We start from the raw sequence: 21790 nt of genomic DNA on the forward strand, positions 1-21790 counted from the left end.
ACCTTTATATTCTTGAGCATTTTCAGAAAACTGGGGAGATTTGTGTTGTGCAGAAGGGATTCCAAACTGCTGTTAATAATTAAAAACATAAAAATATAACTGCTGGATCAGATTGGTTACAGTGATCAAGCAGAACTTCAGAGCGACCTCAAGCAGAAAGCGGAGGTAGATCCATAGTCCACTGTTGGGTGCCTATTGTCAGTGAAAGGAATGCTGTTCCCAAATTAATGATAACAATTTAATCTGAGAATTGGTAGTTTTGAATAGTTCTGTTTTGCCTTGGAAGATGCTGACCTAAATTAAAATTATTATCAACACAGTTCCTTTTAAATTTTGCTGAAATTTAACCATTACTTTCCTAATGGTTTGGATGTAAATTGGGAAACAGTATATAAACTCTTTTGTAATGAAATATAATTTAGAAGGAAAACCTATCATTTAAAATGTGTAAATTGAGACAAAAATCAGTTAAGTGTGTTATAAAAACTCAAGATAGAGAAAATACAATAAAATTGGTAGTTTTAAATTATAGAACAACAAACATCCAATGCTGTTTCATTCTTGCCTATATATAACTTTATTTATTTAACAGGCTTATATAACTGTTCAATTCAAAAATAGTGTCTTTGTGTTAAAAATCCAATTTAACCTCCTGCTAACAACAGAACAAATAAGAAACTCGTGCGACATCTCATAAGGGCAAGTTCTGAAATTTGGGTGCTACTTACAAGTCCTTTTCAAGACTCATTAGATGACCATAGAAGATATATCTGTCGCTCAGGGTTGAACTATGGAGTCCTGAATGCTCTCTGAACTTGCTTGTTTTCTTGCAGACATTTCATTATCCAACTAGATAAAATCTTTAGTGCTAGAATTAAAGTAAACTGGGATTCTGCTGGGCTGAATAAGTTCTGCAAGACCAGTTCTGTTTTCATGTATCTATGTTGTCTAAATTATGCTTCTCTTTTGAACCTAGAAAAATATGTCGAAATTGCAAGTGTGGCCAAGAGGAACATGATATTCCCACCAGTAATGAAGATGACCGCAAAGTGGGGAAACTTTTTGAGGATACAAAGTATACAACTCTAATTGCAAAGCTGAAAACCGATGGTATCCCCATGTATAAGCGTAATGTAATGATCCTGACTAATCCTGTAACAGCCAAGAAGAATGTGTCCATCAATACAGTAACTTACGAATGGGCACCTCCTGTTCAGAATCAAACCTTGGTGAGATACCGGCTTACGATCATAAAGACTCATATGTTAATGAGGAATAGTTATCCTTTCTGCTTATGGTGAAGTTGGGAGGAGACAAGCAAGTCAAGAATAGTCTCTTTTGTGGGGCAGGAAGTATATATAAGGAATGTTATATGCAAATGACAAAATTGTCTCAGCTATAATTCATAATTGTATATGCAGATAAGAAGGATTTCGTTTCCTGGTTTTCCTGTGCAAGTTTCTCTTCAAGCAGCCAAGTGCAATTAGTTTGCAGCACGGACATAAGAGTAATAATGGTGTTTGAGTGAGGCTAAGAAGGAAGGGGATGTGAGTTTGTGTTCCTAATTAGGAGTAAGTATTACACTGGAGGCATCCCAGACACTTGAGATAATTTATGAGTCCCCCAAATGAACCATTTTAAAATGACATCCTGAAATGGGACACCACACTGGGAAAAAATCCATGAACCTATGTCATCACTTAAAGGCTGAGGAATAGCACTCAAGCACACACATTTCTGTTACTGTATATGGTCAGACTAAATTCAGTATTGTCAACCAAAAGAAAAAGCTCCCTCTGGTTTATTAAATGCTTGTTCTAGGCGAGATAGTTGGATAGCCTTGTTGGGGTTTTTCTTTTTTTTCATTTTAGTGCTTCAATCCTCAGTTTATATAATGTCACGCTGGGTGATCTAAAACAGAAGCCCTTGTAAACCTTAAAGGGTTAGGTTTTAGGGATTATTTAAGAAACTCTGGTGAAGATATTTGTCAGATGTGTTATATTTTGTCCTTAGGAAAAACAATCCTTTTTCTGTTGTGAGAAAATAATCCTTCTGTTGTCAGGAAACCAATAGCAAATCATAGTTAGGATAAAAGCTAACCAACAACTAAAAGTATTCAATGTTAGCTCTGAGTGGCAATGGAGGAAAGCCATACTTTTATAACTTTAAATCTGAATTCCTGGCTCATCAGCTCCATCTCCCCCATGCACACCTTGATCTGCGTTTCCCCTGAAGATGAGCAATTTGTACAGAGCACTCCTCAATCTCATCTCATCTTTTTGTTTTGTTTTGTTTAGAAAGCTGGAATCCCATGGACCATTAATTCTAGCCCTCTCTCCTCACTCTTTAGGCGAGGCACTATATGCAGATGCTTCCAAAGGAGAAACAGCCCGTGGCTGGCTCGGAAGGGGCTCAGTACCGCAAGAAACAGTTGGCCAAACAGCTGCCTGCTCATGATCAGGACCCTTCCAAGTGCCACGAGCTGACACCTAATGAGGTGAAGCAGATGGAGCAGTTTGTGAAGAAATACAAGACTGAAGCACTGGGTGTGGGTGATGTCAAACTTCCCAGTGAACTGGAAGGGAAAGCCGGGGAGAAGGATATCCTGAGTAATGGCGAGAAAGGAACCCCCACTACTGTTGGAGCCATGGAAGACAAACCGGCGGGTCAGAAAGGACCTCAATATGTAAGTGGGCGATGTATGTGTACGTTGAGCGTGAGTGTTCAAAAGCAGATCAAAGAAAATAAATTATTTGGATGTTTAGTCTCTCATAATGTGCTTCCTGTATTTGCAATGGAATGTATTATAACTTTGCCTCTTTAAAAAAAAAAAAAGAAACGAAGTTTTTGTTTGCATCAAATTTGCATCAAATCTTATCCCTTTAGATGCTATTATTTTAAGGGGGTGGTTTCTGCAAACTAAAATTGGTAGAACAAAAATAAAAGCCTATGGTAAAAGCCAATAAAAGATTGGTGATTACTGATGGAAGAGGGATTCATAGAATCTGACAAGTTCTACTACTGGTTAGACTTTAATGGAAAAATGACCTTAGAGATCACCTAGGCCAGCCCCAAGCTCAGTGCAAAAATCTTTCTTTTAACAAGTAACTGAGATATAGCAGTGCATGATTTGCTTAAATATCTTTAGAGGCAGTCACCATGTATTAGACAGCCTCATTTAAAAAAAAATTCAAAAAGCTAAGCCAAAATATCCACTTCATAATTACAATATCTTCTGGGCAGCAACAGAGAGCAAGTCAACCATGCAGTGCTCTTACAATAATATTAATATAACATGCCCAACTGGAGATCTGCATGGAGATCAATATTTTGTCTTTTGCTAGTGAGTGAACTATATATAGATGAGAGCCATTAGTTCCCCCAAAGTAGTGTGCTGTATTATTTCTTTTTCAGTGTTTTTCAAGAGGAAAACTAATAACTCTGCAGGAAAACAAATCTCCCTAGAGGCGTAGAGAGGAAATTGACCATTGAATGGAAACCAACAAAAGAAAGCCAATCTTATTTCCTCTTTTCCCACTTAATTTAAAAAGAAGGTGCTTTGGTTCCACTTTAAAATTGAATTTACAACTTCCCCATTGTTTGTTTCAATCAATGAGTCAGGAAAACAGATACACTAGAAAGCCAGTGTGCTATACAGACACAGGTGCAATCCCTCCCTCCCGTTTATTGATGCTCATGGGCGGACTTTCTGGCTGAGGTGGGAGAAAATATGAAACTTTTGGTAACCTGGTATTTGGACTTCAAATATCTGCTTCCTAATTTAAATATATTATCATATTCTGAAATCCAAACTGAGTGCTCTACCTAGTTGTGACTAGCACATGAACAATCTCAAGCATAGCTTCAACTGGAAAACTTGAGATTCTAGACCAAACTAGATCTAAAAACACTAGAGAATTCTGGAAACCTCAGACAAACCAGCCATCAAACAGGAACATGGAGCTAAATTACATTTGTACATCATTCAAAGGGGATTAAAAGAGTCTAAAAGAGACCCCAAGAGACTAAAATGACAAAAGCTAAAAAGGATACAAAAAAAGACCAGCAATTATTACCCAGATAGGCAGAAATTTACACCAGGATTAATACCAGACAAAAGGCACTAAGCAATACCCTAATCAAGAAACTATCAACTCAGACAAACAATCAAGCAGTAAACAATAACCTAATCAAAGAACTGCCAAGGAGGGAACAACTACCCTACTAATTTTGACAGAGCAAGCTATTTTTTTTTAAAAAAAAATTATTGGTTTTTAAAAACAAACATAAATAAACAAAACATAAAAACATCAAGCTATGTTCCATAGGTGTACATACAGTGTGCCGGTTGGTTTACAAGTTGTTTTGTGCTTCCATTTCGTAGTCTTCGATTACAATTACATTGCATATGATCTCATATTGTCAATCAAAAATTAAATACCTTAGTATCATAATTAGTCAATCCTTTGACTATACTTTTATTCATTCATGTTTTACAAGATAATCATAATTTACTTAGTTTATTTTATAACCGTTCATATTATCATCCCAAATCTATCCTACAATCATTTTGTAGATATAATAAGAAAAAAGTACGTCTTTATATATTTGTTATTTTCTAAAAGTCTACGTATTTCATTACTGTATTTTATTGTCTAACCATTGATAGAATAGATCCCAAATTTTATAAAATTGTTTATCCTCTTGTTCTCTGATTTCAAATGTCAATCTACTCATTTCAGCACATTCCAATATTTTCTTAATGATTTCCTCCTGTGATGGTATTTTCTCATTTTTCCAGTTTTTAGCAAATACAATCCTAGCCGCTGTTAATACATTTACAATCAGGTATTTCAAGTCTTTACTATATATTTCAGGTAAAATTCCCAATAAAAATATCTCTGGTTTCAAGTCTATATGTTTTTTTGTCATTTTTTCCAACCACATGTGGATTTTAGTCCAGTATTTTTTAGCATCTGCACAAGTCCACCACATATGGTAATATGAGCCAGGTGTCTGATGACATATCCAACATTTTTCGGATTTATTCTTGAACATTTTTGCTATTCTTGTCAGGGGAAAATGCCACCTGTAAAACATCTTATACAAATTTTCTTTATATGCTGTTGACATTGTCATTTTATAATTTTGAGACCACAATTTTTGCCATTTTTCTAAATCGATCCCATATCCAAAATTCTTCCCCCAAGCAATCATAGTTTCTTTAACTTGTTCTTCTTCTAATTTAATTTCTATTAAATATCCGTACAATTTTTTAATCACCTTTTCATCAGTACCTGTCAAAATCTTATCTAAGTCAGTCAGTTTATCATAGAAACCTCCTGTTTTAAAAACTTTATCATACCTTGAATGTATTTGTGCATATGAAAACCAATTCATCTTTATACCTTGTTCATCTAGATTTTGCATAGATTTAAGTTCACCCTTTTCATTCAATATTTCACCATATCTAACTGTTTGTTCCTTTTGGTATATTATAGGATAAGAAAATGCTTCAATAGTCGATAACCAGACTGGAATTTTCAAATAACATTGTCTTATAATCTTCTCCCAGTTTAACCACAGAGACTCCCATATATAATGTCTTCTAAAATACCCCCTGTGTTTTAGTTCCTTTATACCATAAAAAAGCATGCCACCCCAACAAAAAATCATGTCCTTCTAATGTCAACAATCTAGTAATTCTTAGTGTTATCCATTCCTTAACCCACATCAGATTTGTAGCTTGGTAGTACAACTCCCAATTAAGAAACCAAATCCTCCTCTAATTCTAGCATCTTGCAAAAGTTTTAACTTTATTCTCGCTTTCTTACCTTGCCATATATATTTCAACACAATTTTACTTAAATCTTCAAAGTAGTCTTTTCCAAGCCTAATTGGAATTGTTTGAAACAAATATAAAATTCTGGGTAGTATATTCATCTTGATTGTTGAAATTCTCCCTATTAGTGACAGTTGTAAATTTTCCCATTTCACCAAATCTAGTGCTATCTGCTGTTTAAGTTTGATATAATTATTCTCTTTTAATGTACTACATCTTGCTGTCAAATATATCCCCAAGTACTTAATCTTATTCGTGACCTGAATTTTCAATAGGTCTGCCAGTTCTTCCTTTTGTCTTAATAGCATATTCTTTGTCAAGATCTTTGTCTTATCTTTATTTATTTTCAAACCAGACACCTTTCCATATGTCTCTATCTTTTCTATCAATTTTGATGCGGTTTCTAAAGGGTCTTCTAAGATGAAAACCAGATCATCTGCAAATGCTTGCAACTTAAATTCTTCCTTTTGATTTTCATCCCTTTTATATTCTTTTCATCTCTAATATTTCTGTTTAGCACTTCCAAAGTTAACACAAACAGCAAGGGTGATAGTGGGCACCCTTGTCTTGTTCCTTTTCTTATATCGATAGAGCCTGTCAGTTCTCCCTCTATCATTACCTTTGCCGTTTGCTTATAGTATATAGCTTCTATTGCTTGAATAAATTTTCTAGCAAAACCCATCTGTTCCAACAGTAATAACATGAATCGCCAATTCACATTATCAAATGCCCTCTGTGCATCTAGAAATATCAGGGCCATTTGTTTTTCAGGATGTGCCTCGTAGTATTCCAAAGTGTCCAAGATTACTCTCATATTGTCTTTGATTTGTCTCTTTGGCAGAAATCCATTTTGATCAGGATGGATAAAATTATTTAAATATTTTTTAAGTCTTTCTGCCAATATTGAAGCAAAGATTTTATAATCTGCATTTAGTAGAGAAATAGGTCTATAGTTCTTAATTTGTAATGGGTCGGCCTCCTCTTTTGGAACAAGTGTAATATAGGATTCTGACCATGATTTAAGTATCTTCTTCTTTAACATAACTTCATTCATAACTTCTAGCAATGGAAGATTCAACGATTCTTGTAATGTTTTATAAAATTCTGCCGGAAGTCCATCTGGGCCTGGTGCCTTTCCATTATTTTGCTTCTTGAGTGCTTCAGTTAACTCCATCATCTTATATTGCTTTCTAACATTGTTTCAATCTCTTTAGGTATCTGGGGTAGATTAGCATTCTGTAAGTACCGTTTAACTCTTTCCTCATCAATATTCTCTTGCATATATAATTTCCCATAGAAGTCTCGAATGATTTCCTTCTTCTCTTTGCTACCATGGCAAACTTGGCCTTGGTCATCTATTAATTGCAATATTTTCCTTGATTCTTTCTCCTTTCTCAATTTGTATGCTAACCATCTACCTGGTTTGTTTGCGTCTTCAAAGTAGTTCTGTTTAGCACCTCTAATTTTCTGTGCTAATTCTTCTTTTTCTATTTGACCCATTTTGTGTTTAATTATATCCATTTTTAGCTTGATGTCCTTTTTCTGTGGCATTTTCTGCAGCTCTTTTTCAAGTCTTTTATGCTCATCCTCTAGGGCCTTAGAGACTAGTCTTTTCATAGTATTCCTTTTCCTTGTATAGTCTATTATCAAGCCTCTAACATATGCCTTCATTGTATCTCATACATTCTGGATTGATGTATCTTCTTTTTTGTTTTCTCTAAAGAAAAAAGCCAGTTCTTTCTCCATCCGCTGTGTGAAGTCTTTTTCCTTTAAAATATTATTATTTAATGTCCATCTAGATCTTCTTTTTTGTCCTTTCCATTTAATTGTCATTGGATTGTGATCTGCCCAAGTACTTGTTTCAATATTTATTTCTTGAGTATTACTTATTAATTCTGTTGACATCCATATCATATCTATTCTGGACCATGATAAGTGTCTATTTGAATAGAAGGTGTATTGTTTAGTTTTAGCATTTCTTTCTCTCCATGTATCTTTTAAGTTTATTTCATCTACCATTTTAAAAAAAGATTTAGGGAGAGTCTTTCTGTTTTGCTTTATTGTTTTCTGTGCTGTATAGTCCAATTTATTGTCTACAATTCCATTAAAATTTCCCATCATAACTATATTAGCATAGTCCAGTTCAATTATTTTCATGTGTAATTTTTTGTAAAATTCTTCTTGTTTGTCATTCGGAGCATAAATTGCAATCAGGAGTGTTTTCATATTATTGTCCATTATTTCCACCATTAATATTCTTCCATCATCATTGGTATAGATCAATTTTGCTGGGGTGGTCTCTTTAATATATAAAACCACTCCTCTTTTCTTACATTGTGTCAAGGAAGTAAATATTTTCCCTAATTTTGTCTGTACCAACAATCGTTCATATTGTTTTTTAATATGTACTTCTTGTAGACAAATTATATCAAATTTTAATTTCTCTAATTTATGAAAGGTTTTCCTTCTTTTAATGGCTGAGTTAAGTCCATTTATATTAATTGTAATCAATTTTTTCTCTTCCATGGTTATATTTTATAGTTAGGTTTAGCAGCTCTCGTAGATCTTAGTTCACGTTGTTCTTTGGCTTCCACCTTTCCACCTACTGCACCTTCTTCTTTTTCAGTCGCCAGTTGGCAGTCCTCTTGGAATTCAATTAGTGAGATCTCTTTTTCTGCCTCTTCCTTTTTCCCTCCAAAAAATTCTGTATAAAATAATTCCGCTTTCTCAATTGAGTCAATTCTGTGTCTCTGTTCTTGCCATGTGAACATTAAACCTTCTGGAATCAGCCATCTATAATTCACCTCTTTTTTAAGTAGCATTTTAGTCAGGAATCGGTATTCTCTTCTCATCTCTCTCACTCTTCTGGGTATTTGTTTCAAGACCACAATCTTCTTGTCTTTGTATTTCAATGTTTTCTCTTTTGCCACTTGCAATATTTGCGTTTTAATGGCTTTCTTTGTAAATCTAATGTGAACTTCTCTTGGTAGGCTATTTCTCATCGCATATCTTGTGAAAACTCGATAGACTTCGTCTATTCCATCCATCATCTTCTCTTGAGTTATTTCCAAAGCTTCAGCCAGTATTTCTATCATTATCTCAGCTACGTTTTGTCCTTTTTCTTCCTCTATGTTTTGAAATCTAACATAGAATTCTGATCTATCCATCTCCCATCTCAACATACCACTTTTATCTTGTTCAACCACCGTTAATCTATTATCAATATCTCCAATCTTCTTGTCTCTTTGTTTATCTTCTTCTTCAATTTTTGGAATCTCTCATCATACTTCAACATCATTTGTTGGATGTTCTCCACTTTTTCATCAGTTTTCCTGTTCTTTGTTCAATGTTCTCTGTTCTTTGTTCAATGTTCTCTGTTCTTTGTTCAATGTTCTCTGTTCTTTGTTCAATGTTCTCTATTCTCTTTTCAATATTCTCTGATCTTGCTTGAATATTTTGAATTCCTTGCATAATCATCTGCAGAGTCACTTTTTCTTGTTCTTTTTCTTCCTTTAACATTGTCTGTATTGAACGTTGTCCTCCAGATGGTGGAGAGGAAGAAGTAGAAGTTGAAGAACCAGGAGCTGTAAATTTCCTACTCATTTTAAGCAAGTCAAAATCTTCAGGTTCTTCTAAACATTAATCCAATTGTGAAGTAACCAATTATAGTTCAAAATAAAAATAGTAGAAAAAAGAAGCCCAATAATAAAAAAAGAAAGAAAAAAGAAGGGAGGACAAAATTTCTTCAGGTTCTTGTATACCTTAATCCAATCAATAGTTAGATGAAGACAAAGGCTTAAGAAGAAAAGAGGAAAAAAAGGAAAAGGAAAAATTCTTCAGGTTCTTCAACACCTTAATCCAATTGAAAGGTCTCAAATAGAAAAAAGTACATAAGAATAAACCAGAAAGGTAGATGAAAAAAGAAAAATACCAGGAAAGGGGGGGGAAAGGCTTTTAAGTCCTTCCCTTTAAAAAAAAAAAAGCAAATGTAGAAATTGGACTTCCAAAGAAAAAAGAAAAACAAAGACAAGTTCCAACAAAGCCAAAAACCCATATAATTATTACAAAAAAAATAAAAATAAAAAGAAATACAATAAAACTGCACTTTGTTTAATTATCCAAGGCTCTTATTATAGCTCTCTTCTCCAAAAACTTATCACCTTTTTCCCCCTGTTTCAACGCCAGACTCCAGCTGTTGATAGAAACCCAGAAGAGCACCTGCAATAATACTTTCCCATGCTCTTCCCTCTATCTTATCAAATAGCAATGTCCTTGAAAAAGAGCCTCAGTTCTTTCTTTCTCAGCTTTGTCTGGTCACAGGGAAATAGAATATTTTCAAGCCTCTAGTTGGCAGTGCTACAAAGTTTATTTGTTCTCACTTTCCCCCTCCTTTTCCGAGCAGGATATAATAAGAATTAATAAAAAGAAAGAAAAAGATATTTAAGAAAAATGAAGGGAGCCTCTAGCCTAAAATATCACAAAATCAAAAAGGAGAAGAAAAAAATAGATATAAACGAAAAAACCAGTCCAGTTTCAAAATACAAGATCATATATAGAAGATCCAGCAATGAGAAGAAAAAAAACCATTACTTTGACATTCCTGTTTAAAATCGCTGCTTAATCACTTCTGTCAAAACTTTTACAGATTCTTTCTTTTCCTTAGGGTGTCCTTTCAGATCTTAGAATAAAAAAAAGTTCTCACCAAACCGGCACACTCTCTCTTTCCGTTCTCTTTCCTTTCGGAGCTGTCCCAACTTCAGCAGCTTTAATGGCTGCCTCTTTGCTGCTGGCAAGAAGAGCTTCTCCTGGATCTACCAGGGACTTTGCGGTATCGACAGGATGCACTCTTCACTTTCACCATCTCTTCGGGACGGCTTAGATCTGATAGGACCATCCAGGAGCAAAGATATCGGCAGCGATCTCAGACCTCCAAGATCGCATGCCGTATCGTCGAGCAAGCTATTGTATATAAACAAACCCCATTCTTTTCTTGCACAGAAGATATTTTTTTGCCAGCTAATGAAACAAAAAAAAAAAAAAACTAACAACCCAGCTCAGAGCACCAAGGCGTTTATTTATTGTATCTATTATCTATAAACAAACCCCATGTTTTCTTGTTTTCTTTTGCTTTCAATCGTTCTGAATGGGTTGCAGAGAGCGGGCCTTATTTTTGACCCTGAAAACGTGCGTCTTTTGGGGTGATATCTGCCATCAGCTCCCTAAAGGACACAGTCCCAGCTGCCGGGCGGCGTGGCTTTTTTTAAGCAGATCTTTTTCCAGCTAATGAAACATCTGCAAAAAAAAAAAAAAAAAAACTAACAACCCAGCTCAGAGAGCACCAAGGACTCCACAGTTTATTTAGCTGTTACTGTATCTCCCAATTTGAACATCTTTTCCCTTTCATGTTTTGCTTGTTGTAATGACCCTTTATGCTTTCAATCTACGTTGTTCTGAATGGGTTGCATGCATACATACATACATACATACATACATACATACATACATACATACATACATACATACTAGTTCAATTCCCCAGTTAAGCAGACTCCAGTGTGATTTTTGCGTTTTCCTTGCAGTTCTGTTTCCGGTGCAATCAAAATATGAAAGAAGGTGACCCAGCTGTGTATGCTGAGCGGGCTGGATATGACAAACTCTGGCATCCAGCTTGCTTTGTCTGCTGCACCTGCAGTGAACTCCTGGTAGATATGATCTATTTCTGGAAAAATGGAAAACTCTATTGTGGCCGACACTACTGTGACAGTGAAAAACCTCGCTGTGCTGGATGTGATGAGGTGAGCAAGAGTCTTCCGGGTTATTCTTTAGTGCCTATTTTAAAATTTCCATTCAGCTTAACTGAAAAGCCTTAGTCTTCCAGTACCTTCTCTGTACTTTATATTATTTTATGCATCTCAATCAGATTCAGTCAGCCCAAAAGAATCCCAAATCCATTTCTCATAGGAAGGTGTTAAAACCCCAATAGTGTTGATAATCCTCTTCTACATTTTTGCCATTTCTATTATGCCCTCTTTTAAAAATGTGAGGACCAGAAGTTGCATGATATTTCAGATGCAAACATGTAATTTACTTTATTGTCATTACAACATTCTCATTTTTATTTTTGCCTGCTTTTCCAAAAGATCCTAGTATGGAATTATATTTTCCCCACATTGCTGCATTCTGACATTTTTCTTGAAATATCCCAAGAATATTTTTCCTATTGGTTCTGAGTATGAAGTTATGGTTTTTGTTCTAATGTGCATTCCTTTGTGCTTACTTAAACTGAACCAATGGATAATTTGTCAACATGCCTTTTATAATCTAATGGTTTAAACCAATTTTATATAAAGTTAACTATGAATTCTTATCATCTTACCCAAAATAAAAGTAAACAGTTTTCCAAGACTGTTTACTTAGACGTATTAGGCTTTATAGATAAATTCCACAACAATGATACATTCATTATGAACAGTGGCCTTAAAGTGCCCCTGTATTTCTTTTCTGAGCTTATCTCAATATAATACTATTTTTAGTTGAGAACTATTCAAAATTGTAGTCAATCAGCAAATTCTTAAATAAATTTTGTCTCAGTTATAACACTTAGTAACTTCAAAATGGTGCGTGTTTCTCTCTTACTTCTGTTACATACTGTTTTGCCATGTAGATGGTAAGGCTCATAAGTTCATTATCCTGGCATACCAGTTCAATGAGAATTAAATTCTGTAAAATCAATTCAATGCATCAGTTGCACATGACAATTCAATTGCCATATAACAATTCCTAGAAACCTTTAGCATTAACCAGAGTTATACCGTACTTTTGTACAGCTCTATAAAAATAATATGTTGTTAACTGAAATTGAAACGAGGAGGGGGGACTGCTCTTCATTTTCACTGTTTTTAAAAAGGGACCCTAGAAAGTTTTATTTAAAAATCCTATCTATTAAATAGAACAAACTAATACCACACCAAGGCATGCAGGAAGCATGTCTTAGTTCATGTGCTGTGGTGGAAGAAAACAGTTGTGCAACTAGATTAATATGAACCTGTTAACTTTGTCTTTCCTGTAGCTTATTTTCAACAACGAGTACACACAAGCTGAAGGTCAAAACTGGCATCTGAAGCATTTCTGCTGCTTTGATTGCGACTGTGTCTTGGCTGGAGAAATCTACGTCATGGTTAATGAAAAGCCCATCTGCAAACCCTGTTATGTGAAGAAGCATGCTGTGGTAAGAAAGTCTAGCTTTGCCTGGAATATACAACTACTGTGTAAAGTTCCATACTTAAGTGGACTTTTACCAACTTTGTTCCATGAGTAGTTCCTTGAAAGACCATTCTCCAGGAGAAAAACAAGAGACAATACAATCTTTCACATTGTAAATCTTTATGGCACACTGTAAGTAAGATAATACAAGGATACAGTATGTAACAACTACTAGCTGACTCCCAATCTTCCTTTTTAGATTTTTGAGAAAGTGATGGTGCTTGTAAAAGTTATCAGGGCCCTTTTCATTCCGGGCTCCCATACTCACCTTTATCCTCTGAATTTGAAGTGTAGCTGCTTTGCGCGGCACAGCAAAGTGTCGTGTGGCAGCTGCTGAAGCGACCAGGAAAGTGCAGCCTTGCAGGAGATGAGTTGGAATGCCTCCGTGCCTGCGCAAATGCCTCTGCGCCTGCCAAAGTGCATGTTTGGCGTGCGCATACACACAAAGTGTGTGCATGCGGGCAAAGCGCACCCACCGAAGTGGTGGTAAAAGTTTTTGAATCCCACCACTGGATAGGAGCCAGTATTCTAGTCTGTCAAGATCCATCTGGATCTTGAGCCTGTTATCTAGGGTGGCTCATCTAGGATGATACGAAACTGGCGATTCCTGCCAGTTTCGTATCATCCACAAATTTGGTAAGTACTTCATGTGATTTTAATTCTATGCCTCTGTTTATAGAACCAAGAATTGTATTAGCTTTTTTGGCTGCTGCCATACACTGCTGGCTCATATTTAAGAGATTGTCCACTAGGACTCCAAGATCCCTCTCGCAGTTACTGTTTTTGAGCCAAGTTTCGCCTATTCTTTACTTGTGTCTTTGGATTTTCCTGCCCAGATATAAAAAACTTGTTTTGCTCCATTCAATTTCATGTTGTTAGATAGGGCCTATCGCTCAAGTCTGTCAAGATATTTTTTGACCCTGAGCTTGTCTTCTGGGGTGTTGGCTATTTCTGCCAGCTTAGTGTCATTTGCAAATTTGATGAATTCCCTTTCTATTCCCTCATCTAAGTCATTTATGAAGATATTGAAGAGTTCTGTGTTTAGGACAGAACCTTGTGGTACCCCACTGCTTACTTCCCTCCATGTAGATCTTAAGGACTACTCATTTGTCAGCCAGTTACAAATTCATCTGATGGTGATGCTATCTATTCCACTTTTTTCTAGTTTACCAAGGAATAGGTTGTGGTCAACTTTGTCGAATGCCTTTCTGAAGTCTAAGTATACTAGGTCCACAGCATTTCACTGGTCTACTAATTTAGTCACTATGTTGAAGAATGAAATTAGATTGGTTTGGCATGATCTGTTTTTAACAAACCCATGTTGACTGCTAGTTATTACTTTACTTGTTTCTAGATGTTGGCAGATCTGTTTCTTTATTAACTTTTCCAGTATCTTCCCAGGCACTGATGTTAGGCTGATTGGTCTATAGTTTCCTGGGTCTGGTTTTTTTCCCTTTTTTGAAGATGGGAATCACATCAGCTCTTTTCCAGTCCTCTGGTAGTTCCCTGGTGCTCCAGGATTTTTGGAAGAGATGGTACAGAGTTTCTGAGATGACATCTGCCATCTCTTTTAGAACTCTGGAATATAATCCATCAGGTCCTGGTGATTTGTATTCATCAAGATCAGACAGGTGTTCTCTTACCAGTTTTTTGCTTATATTAACTTGAGTTTCTAGTCTGTCTTTTACAGTTGTTTTTGGTAGGTTGGACTATAGTTTCTTTTTGAATGAGTTAAGCAGCTCTACTTTGCTACCTGTTACTTCTTTGCCGTCTTCTCTCTTTAGTGGACCGACTGTTTCCTTGATTTTTTTTCTTGTAATTTATATGTTGGAAGAAACTTTTTAAATTATCTTTTACTTTTGTTGCAAGTCTTTGTTCATTCTGAGCCTTTGCTTTCCTGACTTTGTCTTTGCAGATTCTGGCTATCTGCTGATATTCTGTCTTAGTTGTATGTCCTTCTTTCCATTTTTTTTGTACTTATTCTTTTTGTCTTTCAGTTTATCAGAGATTTGTGCAGCCATGCCAGTTGCTTCTTGGATTTCTTGAATTTCTTTTTCAGCAGTATTGTGCTGGACTGGGCTTTTATGATCATATTTTTCAGAGTTTCCCAAGCTTCTTGAGTTGTTTGCCCCTTAAGGATTTTCATTCAAGGAATCTTTCCCAAGTTCTCTCTGAGGTTTTTAAAATCAGTTCTTTTAAAGTCTAGGACTCTGGTATCATTGTGTTCTATTGCTTATGTTTGCATTATGTTGAATTCTAGTATGACATGGTCATTTTCACCCAAGGTTCCTGCAATATCAACTCCCTCTATCAATTCTTCTCTGTTGGTAAGAATTAAGTCCAGGCTGTCCCTCTAGTTCCCTCCTCTACCTTTTGGACAACGAAGTTGTCAGCTAGGTTGGTTAGGAACCTCTTTGATTTCTCACTTGGTGCAGAATTAATCTTCTACTTGATGTCAGGGTAATTGAAGTCCCCCATTACTATTGTAGTGTGTTTCCTATATATATTTGTTAGATGTTAGCAAAAGGGACATCTATCTTTTCTGCTTGATTGGGTGACCTATAGTATACACCAATGGCCATGTCATTCTTTTTTGCTTTTATATTGATCAATATGCATTATCGCTGGTTTTCGTCTTTGGTTTCATGCATTTCTGTAGCAATATAGTGTCCTTTACATACAGTGAAACTCCTCCTCCTCTTTTATGGGGGTCTGGGGATTTTTTGAACAGTTTGTCAGTATTCTATCAGTATATTCCAGTCATGGGTTTCATCCCACCAAGTTTCTGTAATTCCAACTATATCATATCTACCTTCCTGTGTTAATAGTTTAAGTTTTGTTTGTTTGTTCCCCAGACTTTGTGCATCTGTATGTAGGCACTTGAGATCTTTAAGTCTGGGTGTTCGAGTTTGTCTTCCTTCCCATCCCTCCTTACTTCATTATTTGACTTGCTTTCTAGAGGTTTTTACTTGGAATTAGGTCCTGGAGACCCTAAAGATTGGTCACCCTCCCCCCTCAGTTTTAGTTTAAAGTCCTCCTGATAAGTTGAGCCAGTCATTTTCCAAAAACGTTCTTCCCAGTCTTTGTAAAGTACAGCCCTCCCTTGCCAGAAGGCCATCATGGAGATACTATAGACCATGGTCCAGGAATCCGAAGTTTTTTTGGTGACACCAACCCTTTAGCCAGTGGTTCACTTCTAGAATTCTTCGTTCTCTTACTGGATATTGTCCTTTCATTTGCAGTACAGTTGAAAAAAACTACTTGTGCACCTAAGTCCTTGACTTTTTGCCTAGCTGCTTGTCCAATATTGTTTTCAAGTCCTTTTTTGTGTCATTCGTCCCTGCATGTAGTAGTAGAAAAGTGTAGTAATCTGTGGGCCTAATTATTTTGGTTAGGTTCTCAACCACATCCTTGGTTTTTGCTCCAGGGAGACAACATACCTCCCTAGATTGTATGTCCGGTCTGCAGATGGCTGGACTGTTCCTTTGAGAATAGATTCTCCTATCCCCAACATTCTCCTTCCTTTTTTAGGGTCTGGGGTGCTTTTCTGTTTATCCCAGGTGAGTTTGTTGAGGTGACTTTTTTAGGGATATTGGCTGATGTCTTTTTTCTAAGTGTTTGCGTGTTTTCTTGGAGGGAGAGGTTGTGGGTCTGAGTATTTTCAACTAGGGGGAGAAATCCATTGCTCAGTTTTAATGGGGCTGCTTCTAATTGGGTTAGATTGGGCAGCAGAGTTTATTAGATATGTGTTGCTTTGAATACTGTAGTCTCAAAGATAATTGGGTCCTAAATGATAAAGGGCTTGAAAGATTGTATCCAGCACAATTTGATTTGGCTGTCAATGCAACTCCTACATAGTAGTAACAGATCAATGTGGCAGAATTAAGTTTGGGTTATTGATAAATGGGCAACTGCATTCTACATCCAGAGAGTCTTCAAGCATCTGTAGAGCCCATTGCAGTATTTGAATCAAGTTTTAACAAGGATATGAGTGCCATGACTAGCATCTGTTCCAGGAAAGGCTATATCCATTGAAATGGAGCAAAGGACTTTTTAGCCATGGCCTCTCCACAAGCAATAGCCATTAATCCAGGATAATGTAAACTTGTCCTTTCAGAGGGAGCTTCCCGAAAGCAGCCAGCTTCTGAATTAATAGATACTCTACCTGTTTGCTTGATCCTAAGTTGATGTTACCTGTGCACGCTCTTAAAAGCCTCCAGGAATCGGTTCTTTCACCTAGGATAGTGACGTACCATTTACAGAAGAGGTTGAACAAAATGGGGAAAGGGCTGAGTTCTGGACCTCATATAGAGATGCATAGAGTTTTGTTCTTCATTCCCAACAAACAATGATTGGAATTAGGAAGGAAGGAGCAACATTATAAGACACTCTCCCTATTACAAACCCTTCCAGGTGATCCAGCAGGATGCAATAGCTGATACTATCAGATGCTGAAGTATCTAGAAGAACAAGGAGGAATACAGAATTCCCATAATGGCTCATTACAGCAGTGATCAGTGCAGGATCCATTATTCTTATTATTTTGTTCTAAATAATGCTATATAATAAAATCAACATTATTTAGAACAAAATTATCAGATGTGGAGTGGAATTATCCACTCCACATCTGAGCTTCCACCCCAACTAGGAAGCCATCCATTGTGGTTTAACTTTGCTTGAATCAAAATACTATCGATTGTATGACCACCCGTAACTTTAAAATCCTGCATTAAAGTTAGGTGTTAATTAGATTATTCTCAGATAGCATTTTGAATGTGAAAGACTCTTACAATAGATTTAACATGGTATTGTTGAAGAGGAAAGAACCAATATGCTAAAAATACATATGCATTTAAGTGCGCTATAAGTAATAAGATTGTTGATATTTTTGTGTCCTAGATGTAGAAAAGTTGACTAATTTCAACTAGTTAGTTGTGTTGTATTGAATATTCTGATCTTCATTACCTTCCAAACTTTGAAAGAAATGAATGTTGATTTCCTTTACTCCCCAGGTCTGCCAAGGCTGCCACAATGCTATTGACCCTGAAGTTCAACGTGTGAGTTACAACAACTTCAACTGGCATGCTACCACAGAGTGCTTTCTGTGCTCTTGTTGCAGCAAGTGTCTGATTGGCCAGAAATTCATGCCGGTAGAAGGAATGGTTTTCTGCTCAGTGGAGTGCAAGAAAAAGATGATGTCCTAATGGGAAGGAAACCAAACTGGGAACCAATATTTGCCTTATTTCAATGTCCTCTTCATGTCTACTGTATTGGGGGATTTTAAACAAAATCAAGTATTAAATGGCAGAATCCAAAGATTTTTATATTACTAACTTGATTGATTATGATTTAAATTCTTAGGCACTTCTCAGTGCTACTGGTTTCTTGTTGCAGGATGTTCCTCAAGATAGGGACTTCAATGTATTCATACACTTCAAAAATGTCCTATGGAGGGATATGGTACCTCAGACCATTAAATTGGACTGCATTTTCCTTTATGAGTAGTTGTTGAACATGAGAGCGAATCCTGATGAGAGTTGTGATAAGATATTGTAAAATCCCACAACATCTGGAAGACCATTGGCTTTGTACTCTTGTCTTATAATCCTCAGGTTTTTCTTCTATATTTGACATTATACAGATACTTCAGTAACAAAATATTGACTGGGTATGTTGTAAACCTTATGCCTTATACTGACATTTCCCAACCTTGCATTCAAAAGTGCTTTGTTAAAATTCCCACACTTGCTAATTAATAAAATATACCAATAGTGTCCCTATAGCGTGAGTCTTATGCTGAATTGTACTGTTTTAGACTCCATGAATATATGCACACATGAGCAGAGCACTTAGTACTCCAACTCCCTGCATGTGTCATTATAGCATAGCATAGGAATTAACACTTTTGATATTTTTATGTCAAGGAATTTTTAAAGGGCGACAAAAGCATTCCAACAACTGAACCCTTTGCCTTTAGAGTATTATAGTAGAGTAAGGTATGCGATAGTGGCGTATATCTGAAGCTCATGTGTAGGATGTCAGTGGGCATTTGTTCTTCGAGCTTGTGGGTTGGTTTCCAAACATTTTGTTAGCAGGCTAGGTAACTTCTTCAGGGGTTAGTTTTTGCATGGTGGTTGTCTGGGTGGTGCATTGTGGTTTGAGAGCTTGTGTGTCGGAGTACACAAATTTTTGGACAGCCATTGTGGAGAAAGGCTGAAGATGTTCTTAGCCTGATAACGAAACATTTGGAATTGTTTAAGCTTAGAATGTGAACCAGTAGGAGCCAGATGTAAATATGCAGTAGTCTTTTCATCCTTTTTTCTTTTTTTTTTCAGGAGGTTGGATTTATTGTTGAATGTGGCCAGTTTGCCTTGGGCAATGTAAAACCTTTGATATTAGGGACCAAATTGCCTTTTGTTCCCCAGATTAATGATTTCATTTTTTGTAATGAACATATCAGAAAATCCACGATTTTGAAAATTATTATTATTGTGTATTAGCACAAGCTCTTTTTTATTTGCGTTTGTTTTACTGCAACGTTCTTAAAATATCAAGAGATCTGATTAATCCCTCTGAGTACTGAGCACATGGGCTTCACAATTTCAATGGACTTTTGAAAGTACAAAAAATTTTTGCTCTGTCATGCTTTGCAATAGCTCTTGGTTTGTTACTTCCCTTTATACTGTGTTGCTGAATCAAATTAGGTCAAAAAAAGCCATTTGAAGGACCTTCATTCATGTAAAGTGTAAATTGCCTCTGAAGCTGGCATAGAGTTTGTTGGACATGCTGTAATTCCTAGATCCTTTTTTCTCTTGGGATATGGTAAGGGATATTTTTTCAAATTCTTAAACAAATCCACTTGAACAAAGAAGGCTTCAAATTGCTAACGTATGCCCAGTCAAGAGTCCCAGAGATAAGATATAGCAAGCATATCTCTGTCTTCCCCTCATATATTGTAGAATCTATCTAATCAAATATTAATTAAAATAATAGTATGCATAAATGGAAAGCTAGTCTTTTGCCAAACAAAGGACCAGCGTCCTACATACTTCGTTTCTAGAGATGGACTTGATCTGCAAATACAGGGTTTTTTTGGGGGGGCATGTGCCTGTCTGCCAAGAACAAACCTTGGGAATTTTTAAGACATAAGCATTTCCAGGCCCAGAATTCCCAAGCCAGCATGGGGAATTCTGGGAGTGGAACTCCACACAACTTATATTTGCCAAGGCTTAGAAACCCTAACCTAAAATAAGCACATGCATGTATGTATGGTACACAATCACAGAAAGGAAGATTGCCAGGTTGTAGGGAGCATTTAAGGGGGTAGAAGAAAGAGTGGGGAATTAACCTTACCGGTTTGCATTCTAGTCAGTTATATCTTCATCATGGCAATTCTTTTGTATAAGAACGTGCTTTCTCAAGAATTTGAATTGGCAACAGCTGTGATATATTCTAAGATGTCCAAATCTGATACAGAAAAATCAAACCATCCTGAACTTTCACCAGAAATTGAAGTGAGTAAACCAAAAAGTTGCCACGTTTCTTATCTGCTCAACCAATGTCTCATTTGACATTCTTTTGAGCAGTGGAAGCTTAGTGATAACTTGGAAAGTACTGAAAATGAACTTAATAGCTGAACATTTTTGCATTAGAATGTTTTGCATTTAAAAAAGTTTTGCATTAAAAAAAATTCAGGTTTAGTATCCTGGTAGGACTGATCAGTTCCTTTAGAGAAGCTGTCAATTTGTATAGGAAATATGACTCGGTTTGATCAATGGGCTGACTCAGAGCTTTGTACCAAGCTTTGGTTTTGTGTGATGTAATAAGTACCATAGCATGCTAAATGTAGGAAGATACACCAAAAGACTGTGGTGGGGAAAGAGATAGAAGTTGGATTTGTAAACTTATATAGCTCAGCTCTTCTGGTTAATAACTGTATGCATATAAGAAATGCTCACAAATAAAATATGTTGCCGCAATTAAATTTTCCTAGCTTTAGATTGTGTGTTTTATTTTCTGTCTTGGCCACTGTAATGAGCATGCTATTCCAGAAGAGGGTGATGTGTTCAAAAGTTAAAAAAAAGAGCTTGTTAAATAAGTTGAAATTTATATTTTACTTTGATGTTTTTAAAAAATCCCCTTTCCTTTTTCATAATTCTAGACTATTAACAATAGTTGCCTGAATAAGTCCTCCCACAGACTTATATCTGTTGAGTTTTATAACAACTATATTAAGCATAGTAGTTAATTAGTTGTAAATCAAATGTCTGCTTAAAATTCAGTGATTGTAGTATGCTCTGGATTATATACATATAATCCAAGCTTTGATTTCAGTCTGAGATTTCAGTTTGAGATTTAGTTTAAATAATTTTCATAGTTTATAATAGAAATTCACCACAATTTCTATAGCTAATTTCTTTTCACAGAATGAGAGAGAAAGTAGCAGGTATAACAGTCCCTTTATATGTATTAGCACTGCGAAGTTTAGCTGGATATCTTCAACAGTTTCACCAGAATACTTTTTGGTATTATTACCTTGCATCTCATAATGTGAAGACGGTTTTGCATATTAGCAAAAAAATATTAAAAAAAAAATGTCTCTCATACCTTAAGGTATAGCATATGACAAAAATGAATGCTAATTTCTTTGTTGTATTTACTCTGCAATAAATCTATGTACAAAAA

At 35.9% G+C, this 21790-nt stretch overlaps 1 protein-coding gene across 1 annotated transcript in view; it reads left to right on the forward strand.

Annotated features, from left to right (window-relative positions):
* TES (testin LIM domain protein) overlaps positions 1 to 21089 on the forward strand; it is a 36960-nt gene extending 15871 nt beyond the window's left edge. The window contains exons 3-7 of the mRNA XM_087969308.1: positions 977 to 1229; positions 2351 to 2686; positions 11422 to 11637; positions 12912 to 13070; positions 18118 to 21089. Coding sequence (XP_087825434.1) covers positions 977 to 1229; positions 2351 to 2686; positions 11422 to 11637; positions 12912 to 13070; positions 18118 to 18309 — 1156 coding nt within the window. The 3' untranslated portion in view covers positions 18310 to 21089. The remainder of the gene's footprint in view (positions 1 to 976; positions 1230 to 2350; positions 2687 to 11421; positions 11638 to 12911; positions 13071 to 18117) is intronic.
* Positions 21090 to 21790: the final 701 nt, after the last annotated feature.

The sequence above is a fragment of the Notechis scutatus genome, chromosome 6, assembly GCF_049901735.1.
Source record: "Notechis scutatus isolate UNSWTSFEM ecotype Mainland chromosome 6, rNotScu1.2, whole genome shotgun sequence".
NCBI classification, from domain to species: Eukaryota; Metazoa; Chordata; class Lepidosauria; order Squamata; family Elapidae; genus Notechis; species Notechis scutatus.